Source organism: Malaclemys terrapin, chromosome 7, assembly GCF_027887155.1.
Source record: "Malaclemys terrapin pileata isolate rMalTer1 chromosome 7, rMalTer1.hap1, whole genome shotgun sequence".
NCBI classification, from domain to species: domain Eukaryota; kingdom Metazoa; phylum Chordata; order Testudines; family Emydidae; genus Malaclemys; species Malaclemys terrapin.
In genome coordinates, this window is record NC_071511.1 from 61,128,174 (window position 1) to 61,146,547 (window position 18,374).

General features: G+C 42.9%; 1 protein-coding gene across 1 annotated transcript in view; it reads right to left on the reverse strand.

Annotated features, from left to right (window-relative positions):
* ERCC6 (ERCC excision repair 6, chromatin remodeling factor) overlaps positions 1-17,286 on the reverse strand; it is a 79,712-nt gene extending 62,426 nt beyond the window's left edge. Inside the window, exons 1-4 of the mRNA XM_054034710.1 lie at positions 16,622-17,286; positions 9,116-9,236; positions 6,691-6,799; positions 3,108-3,840 (exon numbers count right to left, since the gene is read on the reverse strand). Of these exons, the coding sequence (XP_053890685.1) occupies positions 3,108-3,840; positions 6,691-6,799; positions 9,116-9,236; positions 16,622-17,055 (1,397 nt within the window). The 5' untranslated portion in view covers positions 17,056-17,286. The remainder of the gene's footprint in view (positions 1-3,107; positions 3,841-6,690; positions 6,800-9,115; positions 9,237-16,621) is intronic.
* Positions 17,287-18,374: the final 1,088 nt, after the last annotated feature.

Genomic DNA, 18,374 nt, shown 5'->3' on the forward strand with positions numbered 1-18,374 from the left:
CTCTCAGTGCACCATCTCAGATGACAAGCCCTCAACCTTTACCTCCTTGTATTGGAATCTCATGATTCTCTTGCTCCTAGAGTCTTAGGCTAAAGCTTCCTGTGTACTAACTACAATTTCTCAGTAAGTCCAACTGGACTTGACACCTGCAAGTTTTCCCTTCAGGAGCTGTGACCAGTGTACAGCAGCAGAGTGACCAAGCAGCTTTCTTAAAGTACTGTTTAATCTTAACAGTAGGAACACAGAAAAGCAGAAGAGTAAAAGGATTTAAAAACAATAAAGCAGTCTAAATAGGTATCTATCTCACCCAGGGCCGGCTCCAGGCACCAACCGAGCAAGCTCGTGCTTGGGGCGGCAGATTCTACGGGGCGGCATTCCGCCCAATCCTAGGGCGGCACGGCGGCTTTTTTTTTTTTTTTGGTTCGCCAATCCAGCCGCCCTGTAGGGGGCAGAAGCGGGGAGCGCTCTGCTGGCAGTGAGCTGCGTGCTCCATCTGCCCCAGCCGGTCTGTAGCAAGCCCAGCTGGGCAGCCTGCGTCCTTCCCTCCCCGCCGACCGGAGCGGTATGGAGCCCTCCCGGCAAGCGGTGCGGCAGTCGGGGCATCTGCAGTGCAGGGAGTCCTCCTGCACCCTGGCTCCTACCACCCCGCAGGTTGTTTTTTTTTCCTGCTTTGCCACTCCGGCTGCATGTTTTTTTTTTTGCTTTGCCGTTTTGTCTGCCATGATTTTTTTTTTTTTTTTGCTTGGGACGGCAAAAAAGCCAGAGCCAGCCCTGATCTCACCTTATGCTTACCATCCCCCTGGAAGGCCCAACTACTTCAGAACCCTGCTGCAAGGCCTGATTGTGTCATCCGGTTCCTCACATACAGTCCCTGACAACTGCTTCTCCCCCATCACTCTAGAGAGAGCAAAGGCATGTCTATACAGAGTTAGTGCACAACAAGCTGTGGCGTAGTTTGCAGCAGGCTGGAGCACAGGGTGAACCTGGCTACCCGATACTAAAGGTTACGTGGTGCGCTTTGACCTAGTACTTTTACAGTAGCTATCTAAATAATCAGGTCACATAAATTACAGATCAGCCCTATGTCCTTCATAGTGGCCAATTTAAAGAGGACATCTTTACTAAGGGCATTTTTAGCCTCACTTCTTTTGAGAACAATGGGAGATGGCCATCATTCTCAAAGAGGGAAATTCATAGTGGAATTCTCTGTAGCAGAAGAAATTTTCAATTAAGAAAAATAATGGCAAAAATTACCCTTAATCTTAAAAAAAAAAAAAAAAAAAAAAAAAAAAAAAGGCTTCAAAGTAGCCTATATACAAGATTTCAATGAGTCAAGTATATGGGAAGGTTGAAACATTTGTCTTATTCCATTACCTAATACAGACCACCTAACCAAGAAGAAAAGGTGGATGAGGCTTTTTTTAAGCAACTAACAAAATCAGTCATAGCACAGGACTTGGTGGTGATGGGGGACTTCAACTACCCAGACATCTGTTGGGAATATAACAGAGTAGGGCACAGATTATCCAAAAAGTTCTTGGAATGTATTGGAAACAATTTTTTATTTCAGAAGGTGGAGAAATCTACTATAGGAGAGGCTGTTATAGATTTGATTTTGACAAATAGGGAGGAACTGGTTGAGAATTTGAAAGTGGAAGGCAGCTTGGATGAAAGTGACCATGAAATGAAAGAGTTCATGATTCTAAGGAATGGTAAAAGGGAACAAAGCACAATAAAGATAATGAATTTCAAGAAGGCAGCTTTAGCAAACTCAAGGAGTTCGTAGGTAAGATCCCATGGGAAGCAAGTCTAATGAGAAAAACAGTTCATGAGAGTTGGCAATTTTTCAAGGAGTTAGAGAAAACAGCCATACAAACTAAACTGGAGGTAAAAAGAGAAAGAAGTGTTCCAAAAGGAAGAGAATGACACAAAAAGGCACCCTCTCCCAGGACCCCCCGCCCCTAACTGCCCCCTAGGATCCTATCCCCTTATCCAACCCCGCCACTCCCTGTCCCCTGACTGCCCCCCCAACCCCTATCCACATCCCCACCCCCTGACAGGCCCCCCCTGGACTCCCCCTCCCAACCCTCCCTGTTCCCCATCCCCTGGCTGCCCCCCCAGAACCTCCGCCCCTCCTCCCTGACTGCCCCACAGGATTCCCTCGCTCCCTTTCCCAACCCCCCTGCTCCCCACCCCCTTACCAGCAGCAGGAGCTCGCAGCCACGACGCGCAGCCACAGCCAGCTGTGCTCCCCACGCTGCCCAGCGGGAGTGGCAGGCCAGAGCGCGGTCTGCGCGGTGGTGGGGAAAAGGGTACAGCGGGGGAGGGGCCGGGGACTAGGCTCCCCGGCCGGGAGCTCAAGGGCCAGGCAGGACAGTCCCGCGGGCCATAGTAGTTTGCCCATGTCTGGTCTAAAACTAATTTTCATTTAGTGTGAATGGGAACTCTGCTACAGACATCAGAACCTCCTGTTGAAAGGCCTCCAAACACTCAACAGGCTATATAAAAATACTACTGTACAAAACTACCACTAATTCAAGAGTTAATTCCTCTTGCGCAGCAAAATCAATGGATTATAGCAGAAGACTAGGACTCAGAACTCCTAGCTTTTATTCTCAGGTCTATCAGGGATTGTATGCGCAAAACATTGGGCAAGTTACAATCTCCCCGTACTTGAGTATTTCTATCTGTACAATAGGAGGAATGATACTTGCACATCTCTGTAAAGCATACAAAATCCTTTACAAAGTGCTACAGAAGTAAACAGAATTATTATTTAGTAATACCACACAATCCCCCAAACTGCCTTATTTTTCATGTATTGATTTTTGGCCACACTGAAAAACAATGAAGTAGAAATTGTTTATTTCACAAAGCAAGCTCTTTAACAGCAGGAAATCAGACACTGGGGTCCTTATAATTATAGAATATTCCCAATATCCTAACAGCCTTTTAGAAGTCTGCATGTGGATATTTTTATTGGCTCAGTCTACGTTTAATTTTACAACCCCCTCCCTTCAGCTGAATTCTTGGATGTATATTTCAGCCACTGTGTGTGTGTGATATCACCTATAAAAGTTACTAACATAAAGCCTTCTTGGACTAACCTTAGCCTTTGTTTATAGTAATCTTCATCTCCATCATCTCTGCATCTCTTTACTCTACGATTTCCTACTGTATTCTCTTCCTCTTCCTCAGAGCTTGGGAAGAAGTCTTCATCCTCCTCAGCTTCTTCTTTAAGGTTTCTCTTCCCTGAATGTTTTCTTCCTCCTCGCAAAGTCTTCAATTCATAATCAGAATTATCATCAGCATGAAAAAATGCCTCCTCCTCCTCCTCTTCTGGATTAAAAAGCTCCTCATCAGGCATATATTCTGACTCTTCACTGTCATCCCCCTGTTCACCTCTCAGCTTCTCCTTGACCTCAGGAAGTCTCTTTTCCTTGGGAATTCCTATCTTAAATTGGATCTGAAGAGCATGGTTCTGAAGTTTCTTCATGTGCTTTTTCAGGCGCTTGTCTGTTTTTGACAGGGTTCTGGTTTTGCCCCTCTTTCTCTTTATGACTAATGTGGGAGTTGCACATTGAATGTTCTTGGCCTCTGCTTTATTCTTTGCTCCCTTCTTAAGGGCTGACCTCTTTCTTTCAGACGACAGCTTAGCTTGATCTGCCAAATACTTCTCAAAATCAGATGCTTCATTTAGCATTAACCTGCGTGGCTTCTTTTCTATCTTCTGAGGGACCTTAGTTCCAAAAGGGGTCATCTGACCAGTACGAATGAGTTCCTCCCATTCTGTTTCCTGGACTGGCATGAGCATACTGCCAAGAGACGATGGACCAGGCTCTGCAAAGAGACTCAAAACATTCATTTCTTATCTGCAGACTCATTAATGTGCTCTAAGTAATATCACGCAGTTCAAACAGATAAGCAGGTTTGTTTTAACCTTTAAATTTATTTGTTTTAATAATATATAACGCATCAATCCTGAAACTAGCACCCTTCCTCATACACTGTACAGAATAAACCAAAATTACATCCAACTAATTCAATGGTTAGAGAAAACAGCCATACAAACTAAATTGGAGGTAAAAAGAGAAAAAAGTGTTCCAAAAAGGCAGAGAATGACACAGAAAGGCAAAATGGTCAGATAACATTTTACATGTACAGTATATAGCACCTTTTAATCTCAAAGTGTTTCTCAAACTATACACACAATGCAATCACTTCACCCACCACTGAAATGCAGCCATTTCTGACATGAAGCATATCTGCAAAAATAATCAGAAATTAAGTCAATATCCACATCATCAATCTCCAAGCATTACCCCACTGCCATCACAACACTCAATACCACTAACATATTAACATCCTCTCTGACATTCTGACTTTCCACAAGTCAAAAAACGGAAAATCCCACACACCACCTTAACTTTGATCTTCCAACACTACAATTAATAATTTAATGGCTATTATACTAAAACTTGTAGTCTTAGCATTTCTTCACGCCATACATCAGAGAAGGGACACAAAGCTGATTATACACTTAAAGTTTCTTACCTTATCAAATACCCTACCAAACATCTACTATAGATCACTGCCATCTACTTTCTGATTATGACTTAAAAAAAAAACAGCAACTACACAGAACACAATACAAAACTGCACAAAAATTACTGAATTGTTTATACACCACACACACTGGTCTATATGTATATGCATTCGCAACATGATGCATAACAAAAAGTTGGCATGTATACTAAGGGACTGGTGCAGTATCTGAAACCACTTTCAACTCATGCTTTAAAAACTGAGTGATCATCAAGATGCTGGTATCTCTAAACTCCATTTCTTCGATTCAGTGCCCAATTCATGTCCTTGCCAGAATTTCCCAGATACTCACACTGCATCCACAAGCTCATTTCCTCCAGATTCCTCTTTATTAATGTTTCTTGATGAGACTACAATTAAATATCTCCACAATACAACTCTTCCTCTTCCTCAGCCTTCCCACCAGAAGGACAGAAATTACAGTTCCAATCCTGTAAGGTACTTAAAGGTACACCTGGATCAGATTGTAGGACTGGGGCCTCTGGCACTGAACCAGCACAGTAGTTAAGTTTGTGCTTAACTTTAAGCATGAGTAGTCCCACTAAATTTAGTGAGATTACAAATGTACCTAACTACATTTCTGTATCAAAGAGCCATGTTAGTAAATGCCAAATATAAAAAACTTAGTTAATTTGTGTAGTCAATTTTTTTTTAAGTCATACCATATTCCAAAACGATTCAATTGAACACTTACTTATCGTACTCAAGGGGAACCTAATTTAAAATTAATGCCTAATTAAAATAAAATAAAAAAAAAAGCTATTTATTTAAATTACTATGTTTCTTCCGCTACACATCCTGAGTGTGATGAGCAGGTGTACAAGTAACTTGAGTTTAATGTTCTTTGAATAGATATGATTGCTCTTCAAGATCAACTATACCCTGCTACAGCTTTATGTTAACTTTTTTATATGTTTGCATGTTATATCTAGGTATTTATAAGCTAATCACCATAGCATCAGAACACTATTTCCTTCTAAATATTTATTTACAGAAGACAAGGATTCAGTAATTACATATGTAGCTATTTCTGTAAACTCATTATTTACCAGATTAGGTAACTGTAAGCGTTCAGAAATAAGAACACAAATTGGAAGTAAAGACCACATCATGACTAAGCTAAATTTCCTCGTACCAAATGCCCGAGTTTTAATGCACAGAGCGTAAAAGGAAAGATCTTATGGTGTATTTCTACTCAATAAAGTGACTGTCAATGTGGCACGTTCTTATTCCACAGATCTATTCCAACTCAAATCTACCACTTTTACTGTCAAAAATAAGTCTTTGCTGCTTTTTACTCCTTATGACCTGCAGATCCAACACAGATACGAGTGAGAGAGCTGGAACCTATTCAACTCGTGTCAGAACAGTATTATAAATTTCAATAAGCTACCCTGTGCAAACTCACTGAACTCTAATAGGGTTGCACAGATATCAATGGGTACCTATTTTGGCCTTTAGCATTTTGATTACTAGTGATGATGTACACGACAGAAAGATACCAGCTTGACTCTAAGAACTCATGCTGGGTTTGCAGAAGGCAGTAAGAAAAAAACAAACATGCTCAGTTAGATTTGATCTTGGAAACATGGAGATAATTATCATAGTATTCCATAAGAAACTGTTGTTCTCACACTGTACAGCTCGTACAACAATTTTTTTTTTTAATTTCTAACAAGTGTTTCTTACCAAGATACGAAAAACCAATTTTGTGAGTACTGATTGATGGCTGATTATAAAATGTAATTCAATCATTACGCTAGCTTTATCACATTAGCTGTGAAAAATGTTAAGATTTCCAATTTATTAAGCCCAATACTCTAATGTGCATCAGTCCTCCCTACTGAACTAAGCACAGATCTACTTTCAGTCTTTAAAAATCCCCATATGGATACTCTGAGATCTGCAATTCTGCAGGTGCAGAGAATTAAGTGTTCCTAAAATCACTCTTTGAAAACAAACCACTGAAATTTATTTACTCATGTTCACTGGCAAAGATCTTGGCAATGAGCTTCAAACAACAAAAGGCATTACATAGAAATGACAGAAATGCAAAAAAAGATTTGCAATGGCTTTTTCCCTCACCTTCATCATCCTGAAATTCAACATCATTTGTTCCAATGAGAGTCTCTGCTCCACCAAGAACTGCTTGGAGACGCTTTTGTTTTGCTTTGATCTTTTTTAACTGTTGTTCCTTGAATGACAATAGTGTACAAAATTTAAAACTCTTGGTAGCAGACTTGCTTTTCTTACAAACAAGGTTCAAGCTGTTATTAATATGTTAAGTAGCAGGTTAGCTTTTTGCATCTGAAACAAGTTCAAATTCTGATATGGTTCCATGTGATAAAAATGTATGTGGAAGGTGTCATCCCAGCACCTGGTGGATACCTCTCTACATAATACATACACATCCACACTCCCAGTTTGGCACAATTCATCATGACTGTGGCATAAATTTTTAAAAGTGCACTAATTCAGGTGTACATGCACAGCATATACATGCAAACACCAGATGGGCATGCACAAGTTAAGGTTGTGCACACAAACAAATCTCATAGGCATCAGATACTTTCACATACACTTGGGTATGCATTTTTTAAACTTGGGTCTTGGATCCAGTGAAGAAAAGCCCCATATATAGCATATGAAATTGCACTAAGCATATATTTGAGCTCTGTTAATCCTTCACTTTCATATGTGTTAAATAGAATCATAAAATTAAGTAAAAATCTTCTCTCCAACACATTTGTTTTGAGATGTGTTGCCACAAAGAGACTGAAAGAACTCAAAACCAGTCAATGTTCTTCTTCATGCATGAAAAGGTGGTATTACACCAAGTCAGCTCAAGAGAAGACAACTAATTTATTTGCAAAAAACTAACACCACAGTGCTTGTAAACATACAAGAGTGAGAGAATTCAAAATTACGAGGCTTGTAACAATTGTAGCTCACCACCATTTACACTTCTTTTACAATCTTTTATCCACTTTTATTGTCCTAATAAGTGTTATAATGTGGCAAAGTTACAATTCCCAAGGTGACCAAAAGGGTTATGGACTGTGTTATACAGGAGATCAGACTAGATCATCATAATGGTCCCTTCTGGATTTGGAATCTATGAATTTCCTGATCAAATTATTAAATAAACACACAAAGCAGTAAATGTTTTTATTACTTATAAACTTCATTCTTTCTAAATCTTTCCCCCTCCCCTCAGAGGCGCCTGATTTGAGGATCAAGTTTTAATTTTTTTAAATTTAGTAAAACTACCCTCAATGAGCTGTTTGTTTCCTTAAGAGTGTCATTTGCTGAAAATCCTCCAGTGCACCTGTGTGCAGTTACAAAAGATACTTATACAAGCACTGACATCCCTGCTGTCATAATACCCATATTATAAAACATTTGCCACATGTCAACACTAAGATATTAAGGAGATAATTTCACATCTTTTCTGTTTATAAGGTAACTAAAATTTCTGTCTCACTATCAAAAAAGTTTGGCTTTCACCTACTAAGGATTTTTTTTAACTACTCAAAAAGGCAAAGTGTTATTAAAAACACTGAAATCGCACAAGTGACAACACAAATAGGGTGCAACTTGTAATTTAGGGCCTGAATCTGTAATCATCATATACACGTAACTTCACTCATTTGACTAGTCTCTTAAGATCAATAAGACGACTCATAAAAACAAAAGTTGCTCAGGTTTTTCTATACAGTGATTTAGTCTAAGACAGCTGTTCTCAAACTGTAGGTCAGACCCCAAAGTGGGTCAGGACCCATTTTAATGGGATCACCAGGGCTGGCTTAGACTTGCTGGGGCCTGGGGCCAAAGCTGAAGCCCAAGGGCTTCAGCCCTAGGTGGCAGGGCTCGGGTCATAAGCCCCCTGCCTGGGGCTGAAGCTCTTGGTCTTCAGCCACCTAGCCTGGGGAGGTGGGGCTTTGGTTTGCCCTCCCCCCTTCCAGGGTGGCGGGGCTTTGGCGGGCTCAGACTTCAGTCCCCCATCCTGGCGTCCTGTAGTAATTTTTGTTGTCAGAAAGGGGTCATGGTGCAATAAAGTTTGAGAACCTCTGGTCTAAGTCTTCAGCAGTTTTAGAAATGACTAATAAAGGACACCTCATTCAAGTTAGCTATTATCCTGCAACTGGCTGATCATTAATTCATTTTCAGATAACATGGACACAAGTGTGATGAAAAAGTCACATAACAGGGGTAACGCTCTGAAACACCACCATGAGGCCCTGCAGGAATTTAATCACAATCAATTATCCAAACAAGCTCTATAACTATTATTTTAGAGACTGATCCAAAGCCCAAGTCAATAGAACAACTCCCACTGCTACAGAGGGCTTTGGATTAAGTTCTTATAGCCTTTGGTAAAAAACAAAAACTGTTAAAATGGTGAAGGAACTGCAAGTTTAGACTCTGACCCTTTATCAGGATCCTCAAGTGTGAAGCCTGACACAAGATCAGCGCCTTAAGCAATCCAAAGTTAATTTTTTCCAGTCACCTTGTTATACTTTTGTCGTTTTACAGAGTCTAGTTTTCTGTTTATATCTTTGCTGTTGACAGCTTGAGGAGTAAGTTGCTCTATAATTGTATTGATCTGTTTCAGAGATGTCGTACAGGACCTGAAAAATAAAAAGATGTTCATTTAGTACTCAGTTGTAATAATGAGAAGAGTAAGTACATGACATTTTCAACTCAGATAGTTTAAACCTAAAAATTATAGCCAAGATTTTAACAAAGAGAAGGCTAAAGTTGGATTTCTAAATAAGTATGCTGATTTTCTTGGCCTTTAACATTTTAAAAACTAGCCTTTGTAAAATTCAAACAGTTCTGTTCAAATACAAGCAATCCATTGCAGTATTTGGAACTCAATAATTACAACTCTGCTAATGAATGACTACCAGGAAGTAGAGCCCTGCAGTGGGACTGGGATCCTACAGGTCCTGCAGGACCTGCTGCCATAATAGCGGGAGTGGGATTAAAGAATAGTTCCGTGCAGAGCTCTACCAGGAAGTGAAACTGGCCAACCTACTTTTATTATCCAAGGTAGAGAAGCGCAAGAAATAAGTCTAAGTGGTGAAAGAGTTGGGTTTCTTTTTTAAATCTGTTTTAATAATCTATAGTAAGAAATTACATTGTATTGGCATTTATTTTAAATCTTATTTTAACCTTAGTGTCCCTTTAATTTAACAGATAAAATTATTTTTGTATTGTGCTGTAAAATAATTTTAAGGTGGTACAGTACTACTGAACCTTTCATGTCTAGGCCACTATATTTATTCAAATTCTTATATATAACCTGCCACTGCCTCACGTAAAGCCCAGACGAATAGTAACCAAAAAGTGTCACCATTTAATGACTGTTGCATGATCTGTCAAAATTTGGGGGAGGGTGGGAGGAGGGATGCCTCATCAACAGAAAAGACAGCACAAAGAGCCAACTGTACTGATTTGCTACAGATAAGAGGTAAAACTAACATTTTTTGAATATAAGATACTGCGTTCTTCTTTTCTCCATTGTGTACAACATCAATACATGATATCACTGATACCTTTGGACCAACTACAGAATGTGATAATACATTACCATTCAAATTAACAATCAGAAATGCCAAGGAAAGCATACCAGCCCAAACAAATGGTGGTGGAGAGAATGGACTTTTAAATATACGTTAGAGAAGCTTGCTTCTTTCTCTACCTATCCCTATTTTCACACTTGTAACTTGCTGCATAACTAGTCTGCCAGCTAGCTCATTTATATAACAATGCAAGACCGAGTGATATTTTTAGATGCTGATATTAGGCCAAACAGAAATCAAACCATCAGACGCTGATGCAACAAACAGAGGTCTCTTTGGAATGTAATCAGAAATTACATGAACAAATGTGCACACAAATGAAGAACGAGTCTCACACGGTTCGAGGCCCTACTAGCTAAATAGCAAGGGGCCAGAAGAGTTTCTTTGAGGACATACACACTGTGGATAAATTCACATTTACTCTTGCAAAGTGGTCTCTGTTGAATGAAATGAGAGCTACAATGTGTTTTTAAAGGAGAATCATAATTCGCTGTTGCCATTCACAGTACATGTGGCAAATGCATTGTGAAAAGCCATGCTTTTTCCATCACATTTTCTCCTATTACTTAGATTTGGGGTGGAACATACTAGTGAAAACATCTTCATGGATGTCTACTCCCACTAAATGTGCCCCTCCTATGTCCACCCTTATGTGGGGGTCCTGTATTAGCCTCTGTCACATCTGCAAGTTCTAATGGTAGAATAAATACATCATCCTGATGCACAGCTTTGCATCTCAAAGGTGCTATGTAAATGTGAAATAGTCACAACCCCTGTGACTGGGAGATGTTCATCCGTAAAATGAGGATAATGGCTAAGCACAGTGTAGTCTTTCCTATTCTCAGAACCAACACATCTTCAACCAGGGCTTTGGAGCTCTGCTCCATCTCCAGGCAAAAACCTGCAGCTCTACTGCTCCGGAGCTGCTCCGCACTCCAACTCCAGGCTCCGCTCCAAAGACCTGCCTTCAACCACATCTCCCTTTCCCTTCAACTCCAAAGTCATCAAGAAAGCAGTTAAAAATCATTGCTTTGAATTTGTCTCCTCCAAACCCATCCCCGCTCCCTTCTTATTTATTATTTTGAGGAAGTTGTACGTTATACAGTTATATACGTTACATTATTCAGTGGTCAGATTAGATGATCACAATGATCCCTTTTGACCTTGGAACATATTACTCTAATTTAGATTCCATCCTCTGCTGCTCCACTGAGTTATGACCTATGCCTCACCAAGTCTCAGGGCTTTTACTCCATCCTCACTATCCCTGACTTCTCTGCTGTTTTTTTAAACACTTTAGATCATGCCTCCCTTCTCATCACGTTGTCCTCCTATTGATTTTGCAGCTGTCCTTTCCCCTAGTTCTCCTCCTACTTTTTTGGCCATTCCTTCAAGGTCTTTTTACAAATCTTCCTGCTTCCCTCTCCCATTTCTGGAGTTCTACAGTACTATAACCTTGGTCACTTCCTCTTTTCCTTCTCCACCTTTTTCTTTGTGTGATCTCATCTGATCAAATAGCTTCAACTACTGTAGCTCTGACAGCAATGCTGACAACTCAAACATCTGCCTCTTACTCCTGACTTGTCTGAAGCCATCCAGTCACTCACTGCATGCTCTCTTTGACATCTCCTCCTGGATATCTTTTCTATCACTTTTGACTTAAAAACTTAACATGGTCACAACTGAACTTTGTCTTTTTTCCAAAACTCTCTCCACTCCCTCTCTTCTGTTACTGTTGAACACAGGGTGGATTTGATTTAAATCAAATTGATCTAATTCATGATTTAAATCACTAGTCAGGAAGACTCAATTTAATCATAGTTTTCTACATAAAAGTGCATTCTTGTTGGTTGTTATAACCAACAAGCATATACATATGCTTCACAACTCAGAGATAGATGTAGGTTTCATTTTTAGAAGGTACACACTATACATTTTTAAACAGTGATTTATTTTGAAAACTTTTCAGATTAGTTTTACAGCTATATCAGAAAATGAATGATTGTTTGGTTATTTCATTTACCAAAGGTAATTGAAGCAGATATTTATGAAGTCATTGTGAGGTGAACTATCTCCAATTCAACAGGTTAATCATTAATATTTGGAGGATTTTCTTGCCATGCTGTATTAGGAGGAGAACATGATCAGACAGACATTTAAATTGTTTTATTTAACTAAAAGAACAACGTCAAGTATTCTGGATTTTTTTCTTCAACAGCAAACATATAATATTTTAACAAAACAAACATATGTCCCTCACTTCTCACATTTATCTCCAGACTTCTTCTCCTTGTCCAGATCTATTCCGCCCCCAACAATCTTCTATGCATTGAACTTTTTGAAACTTTGCACTTTTAGAGGGAGGTAAGGGATTGACTCTGTGTACACAAATTTGCAGAGGGACAATAGAGTTAAGGTCTGTTATTTCTCACCTCTATATATTATTTATTTATTTATTTATTTTTGCTGTTAACAAGCATGTTACCTCTGGAGACACAAATCCACAGTTTGAGAACTGCAAAACTAAGCATCTCTGATGGAATCTTCTAGACCAGGGGTGGGCAAACTTTCTGGGCCGAGGGCCATATCTGAGTGGGGAAATTGTATGCAGGGGTGGGGTAGGGGGTTGGGGTGCGGGAGGGAGTGCGGGGTGTGGGAGGGGGTGCGGGTGGGGTTGTATGAGGGGGCTCAGGGCAGGGGGTTGAGGTGCAGGAGGGGTGCAGGGTGTGACAGGGGGCTCAGGGCAGGGAGTTGGGGTGCAGGAGGGGTGTGCGGTGCAGACAGGGGGCTTAGGGCAGGGAGTTGGGGGGCGGGGTGCAGGAGGGGTTCAGGCTCCGGGGTGGCAGCAGCGCGCACCGGGGCCAGGGCAGGCTCCCTGCACGCCTGCCCTGTCTCCAGCCCTGCTCCAAGAAGTGCTGCGGTCCCTGGGGGAGGGGGAGCGAAGGGCTCCGCGTGCGCTGCCCTTGCCGCACCTCCAGGTTCCTCCCCCGAAGCTCCCATTGGTCGCAGTTCCCTGTTCCTGGCCAATGGGAGCTGCGGGGGGTGGTGCCTGGAGGCAAGGGCCCGGCGGCCACAGGGACGTTGGGCCGGCCGCTGCGGAGAGTGGCGCGGCGCCCGCAGCACCATGGGGGGCAATCCTGCGGGCCGGATCCAAAGCCCTGAGGAGCCAGATACGGCCCACAGGCCGTAGTTTGTCCACCCCTGTTCTAGACTGAGAACTGAGTCCCATTGGTTAGATAGAAAGATTATTTAGGTTAATCTGTACAGAAGCCCCTGGAACCCCATAAGATTGGGTCCCTAATCCATGAATTATTGGAATTCATCTACAAAACTTTTCTTAAACGTTGCATGAATATATTGTCTTATACTATAGAATTAGAATTTATAATCCCTATTACATTATAGCTCAAAGATATTTCATCGTGGATCTTAATTAAAACTATCTTTAGATATGCTTTTTGAGGAAAAAACTTTTATCAAAAAATCCAATTTAAATAAAAAAAATCTGATTTAAAAAAAATAATTAATTTTTACCCACCCTGGTTGAACACACTATCATATACTCTATAACTAAGGTCTGTACCCCACATGTCATCTTTGACTCTTTCCTATACACAGCCCCATACATCTACTAACTCCATCTCAGGAAATCTCCAAATCTTGCTGCTGCTTCCTTTGTAACATCACTTTTCTCTGTCTACACAATTAGAACTCTCCTTGAGGCCCTGGTCACCTCTCACCTTGTTTACAAGAACCTCATACTATCTGACCTCCCCGATATCTGCATCACCCCCTTCTAGTTCATGCAAAAATGCAGCTACTAAGATTATCCTTGGGTTCTGTCATTCTGATCCTGTTATCTCACTATTTGAATCTTTCATTCACTCCCTTCCACTACCACACCAAGTTTAACATTTATTTTTTAACTTTCCAGGACCCTGACCAACTCTCTCCCTCTCTGCTTACATGCATCTCGTCTCTCATTGTCCCTGACCCTTCCAGTCTGCCAGTGGTACAAGACTTCATGTCCTATTTGCTTACTTTCTCCACAGCTATCATCACATTGTCTTGCAAGCAGCTTCATACATGTAAAACACTCTTTGTTAACTAGTCTGACTAGTTTACTACTCATCTTCCCTCATTTAAATCCCCCTTAAAGACCATTTCTTCTGTGACATGCACATGCAACTAAGAAAAAATAGTGGATCCCAAATTGAATGAGTCATCAATGTGATGCAATTGCAAAAAGACTAATATTCTGGGGTGTAACTGGAGATGGTTACAGGAGACGGTTACTGTCCTGCTCTACTCAGCATTAGTGAGGCCTCAGCTGTAGTAGTGCTGTGTCCAGTTTTGGGCACCACCACACTTTAAGAAACGTGGACACATAGGATAGAGAGAGTCTTGAGGAGAGCAATAAAAATGATAAAAGGTTTAAAAAACCTGACCTATGAGGAATGGGTAAAAAAAAGTGGGCATGTTTAGTCTTGAGAAAAGAAGACTGGGGGTGGGGGGGGTGGGAGGAGACCTGATACAGTCTTCAGATATGTTAAGGACTGTTATAAAGACAATGATTAGTGGTTCTCCAGGTTCACTGAAGGTAGAACACGAAGTAATGGGCTTAATCTGCAGCAAGGGAGATTATGGTTAGATATTGGGAAAAACTTCCCAACTATGAGGAAAGTTAAGCATTGGAACAGGCTTCCAAGGGAGGTTGTAGAATTCCCATCACTGGAGTTTTTAAGAACAGTTTAAGCAAACACCTGTCAGGGATGGTGTTGGTATACTAGGTCCTGCCACAGCACAGGGGGCTGGACTAGATGACCTAACGAATTCCTTCCATCCCTACATTTCTATGAAAAGTTTATTCCCCATGCTGTGCACCAGACTTGAAAGAGTAAATGCATTATCTTATTGATTTTGCCCCACTCTTCCTGTGTCAATCCCCATGTACCCACTACCACCTTTTGCTCCATCACTGAAAGATTAGGGCCCAATTTCAGTGAACTCTTATGCATCCTCTTAACTTCATGTATGAATAGAATCACTGATGTCAAAAGGATGAGTCAGGTGCATAAACTTTTCTAAGCTCTTTGAGAGCTGTCTTATACGTATTGTGACGCACTGTAAAGGAACAATTCTCGGGCACTGTAAAACAACAACAATGCAAAAAACAGAGAAACTAAAGAATTAAGAGGTTAAATGAGATGTCCAAGATCACGCAGTAAGTCAATGGCTGAGTTGGACAGTGTGAAGCAAGCTAGGATTAAAGTTCAGGAGTTCTATGTCTACACTACAAACCTTACAGTGGTACACGCGGCTGTAAGGTCTCCTGTGTGGCCGCTCTATGCTGATGGGAAAGATCTCTCCTGCCAGCGTAATTAAACCATCCCCAAAAGACTGGTGGTAGCTACATCGGCAGGAGAACATCTCCTGCCGACACAGCGCTGTCCACTACAGCACTTTTGTTGGAGAAATTCATGTTGGTCAGGGTTTGTTTTTTTCCCACACCTCTGACCAACAAAAGTGCTAATGTATACCAAGCTTTAGTCCCATTCCTCTAGATCAGTGGTTCTCAAAGCCAGTCCACCACTTGTTCAGGGAAAGTCCCTGGCAGGCCGGGCCGGTTTGTTTACCTGCCGCGTCCGCAGGTTTGGCCGATCGCGGCTCCCACTGGCCACAGTTCGCTGCTATAGGCCAATGGGGGCTGCGGGAAGGGCGGCCAACACATCCCTGGAGTGGCGAACCGTGGCCAGCAGGAGCCGCGATCGGCAGAACCTGCGGACGCGACAGGTAAACAAACCGGCCCGGCCCGCCAGGGACTTTCCCTGAACAAGTGGTGGACCGGCTTTGAGAACCACTGCTCTAGACCTTACTGATTACATACCACTTTAGTTTCTGGTTTTTATAGGGCAGATTTCCTAAATATTGTTACAAGAGCTTGTGACAAGATGCTTTGTTCTGTGATCCACCAGTTATGGGATCATACAGACCATATGAAGCTCATAACATGGTGCTATTTTTACAGGGTCACTTCTCCACGCATAACTCCACTTAGATTTACAGTAAACCTTGCAACATATTGCATGGGATAATCCTGCACTGGCTCATCAGAAGAGGGAAAAGATGACTTGGTGGGAGGCAGTATGGGCTAGTGGACAAGACACCAGATTTGAAATCAGGAAACCAGGGTTCTATTCCCTTACTCTGCCACTGATTAGGTAGATGACCTCAGGTAAATCATTTAACATATACCTGTATGTGTTTCATGTTCTCCACCTGTATAATGGAAATAAGGATTCAACTAACAACTGTTTTGAGATCTGATGGTGAAGTGAGCGATACATAATCATTTCCATCTCTTACTTCTATGATTCAACAAATTTTTATTACTGGGTACCACATGTGTTTTAAAGTAGTAAACTTACCTTAAATCGTCCAGCACCGATTGGTATTCTGCCTCTGCATTGGCTAATTTTGTCGCCTTGTTCGCGTCATTGATTGCATTGTCTACCTGCTGGAGGACTCCTTGCTCCAGCACATCCTGGTCGTACACGTCAACCCCCAGACCTTTCAGCTCAGCAATCTGGGCACTGGGCGCCACGGACTGGATCTGCTGCCTGTCAATGTGTAAGAGCGGCTGTCCCGTCCGGGGGGGCTCCCGCGAAGGAACCCCGGGGGAGCCGCAGGGGCCATTCTCGGAGGCCGGCGCTCCAGGGCTGCCCTCCAGGTCGCTGTCACACGGGCCCGTCCCTTGGGCAGTCCCCGCTTCCCCAGCGCTGCTCGGATCTGGATCGCTCGCAGCGGCCCCAGGGCTCCGCTCGTGGGACCCGCCCGGCGGGCGCGCTGTCTCGGTGGGCATCCTCGGCGCGAGCACGGCCCCGCGGGGCGATGGGCCCAGGCGGGCGGGCCGGGGCCCAGCGGGAGCCGCGCTCTCGCAGGCAGGGCGCCAGGGCAGGCCAGGCTGGGGAGCCGCGCCGCAGTGACAGGACGAGCCCCGGAGCCGGAGGCAGCCGAGTCCGGGGTGTCCGCCCCCCTCAGCTCCGCCGGCCCCGAGCGCCGAGACCCACTCACCTCAGCGCGACGAACTCGCCGCGACCGGGATGACACACTGCGCATGCGGCGCATGCGTAGAAACAACCCTTCCCCTGCACGCGCTCGGCGCATAGAGAGCGCGCAGGGCGCCACTACCTCGCCCTCCTCCCTCCCGAGCAGGAGACAAGAGCGCATGCGCTGCCTTCTCCTGGCTGTCCTGGATACAGGGGTAGGGCTGCGCATGCGCCTCCCCCTGGCTCACTATAAGCCCCTAGCAGGATGGTGTGCCACGTTTTCGATCTCGGCGTCTGCTCCGTCCTCCACCGCCACGGGTACCCCAGCCAGCATGGACAGCGTGGATTTTCCGTCAGAGGGAAAATGTGGAGATGTTCAACTAAAATTAATCGGGGATCGGAACCAAAGAGCCAAAATTAAAAAAAAAAAGTATGAGATGAAATTCCCCTACAAAAATGAGTGACAGGGCCGTGGAAATGTTTTGTTTCCATTTCAATCCTTTAAAACAGTTTTACATATAAACATTTTAGATAAACACCTTGTATGGCTCCTTTTTGGGCCGCCCAGAGTGCGCCACATGTTATATATGTAACTGCCGCTGTGGAAAGCACCTGCCCACTGCACAACCAGAGCACGCTATAGGAGGGGAGGAAATTAATTGTAGACCAAGAACCCTAGGGCAAAAGCCTGCTCCTGCAAAAAGTGCCACTGGGTCTTTGTTGGCCACTTGGAGAAGTGACAGAATTGCTTCTAAGGGTTATTTGAGACAAAGCCACCATGCATGGAACTCAGCAGGTTGGGTCTACACTAGAAAGTTAAATTGGCTTACCTACATCAATCAGCACTATGAAAAAACCCTCATGCCCTGTGCAGTGTAATTAAGCTGACCTCCACCATGGTGTAGACACTGCTTGGCCGACAGAAGAATTCTTCCATCGACCTAACTACTGCCTCTTGGGGAGGTGGATTTACTACAGCGACAGAAGAACCCCTTCCATCACTGTAGAAAGTGTGGATGCTACAGTGACGCAGCTGCTGCTGTGCCACTGTAGCATTCCTAGTATAGACGTACCCTCAGTGTATCTATTTCAGAAAGATAAAGAGTTGAGGAGGACTTCTTAATAGCCTGGG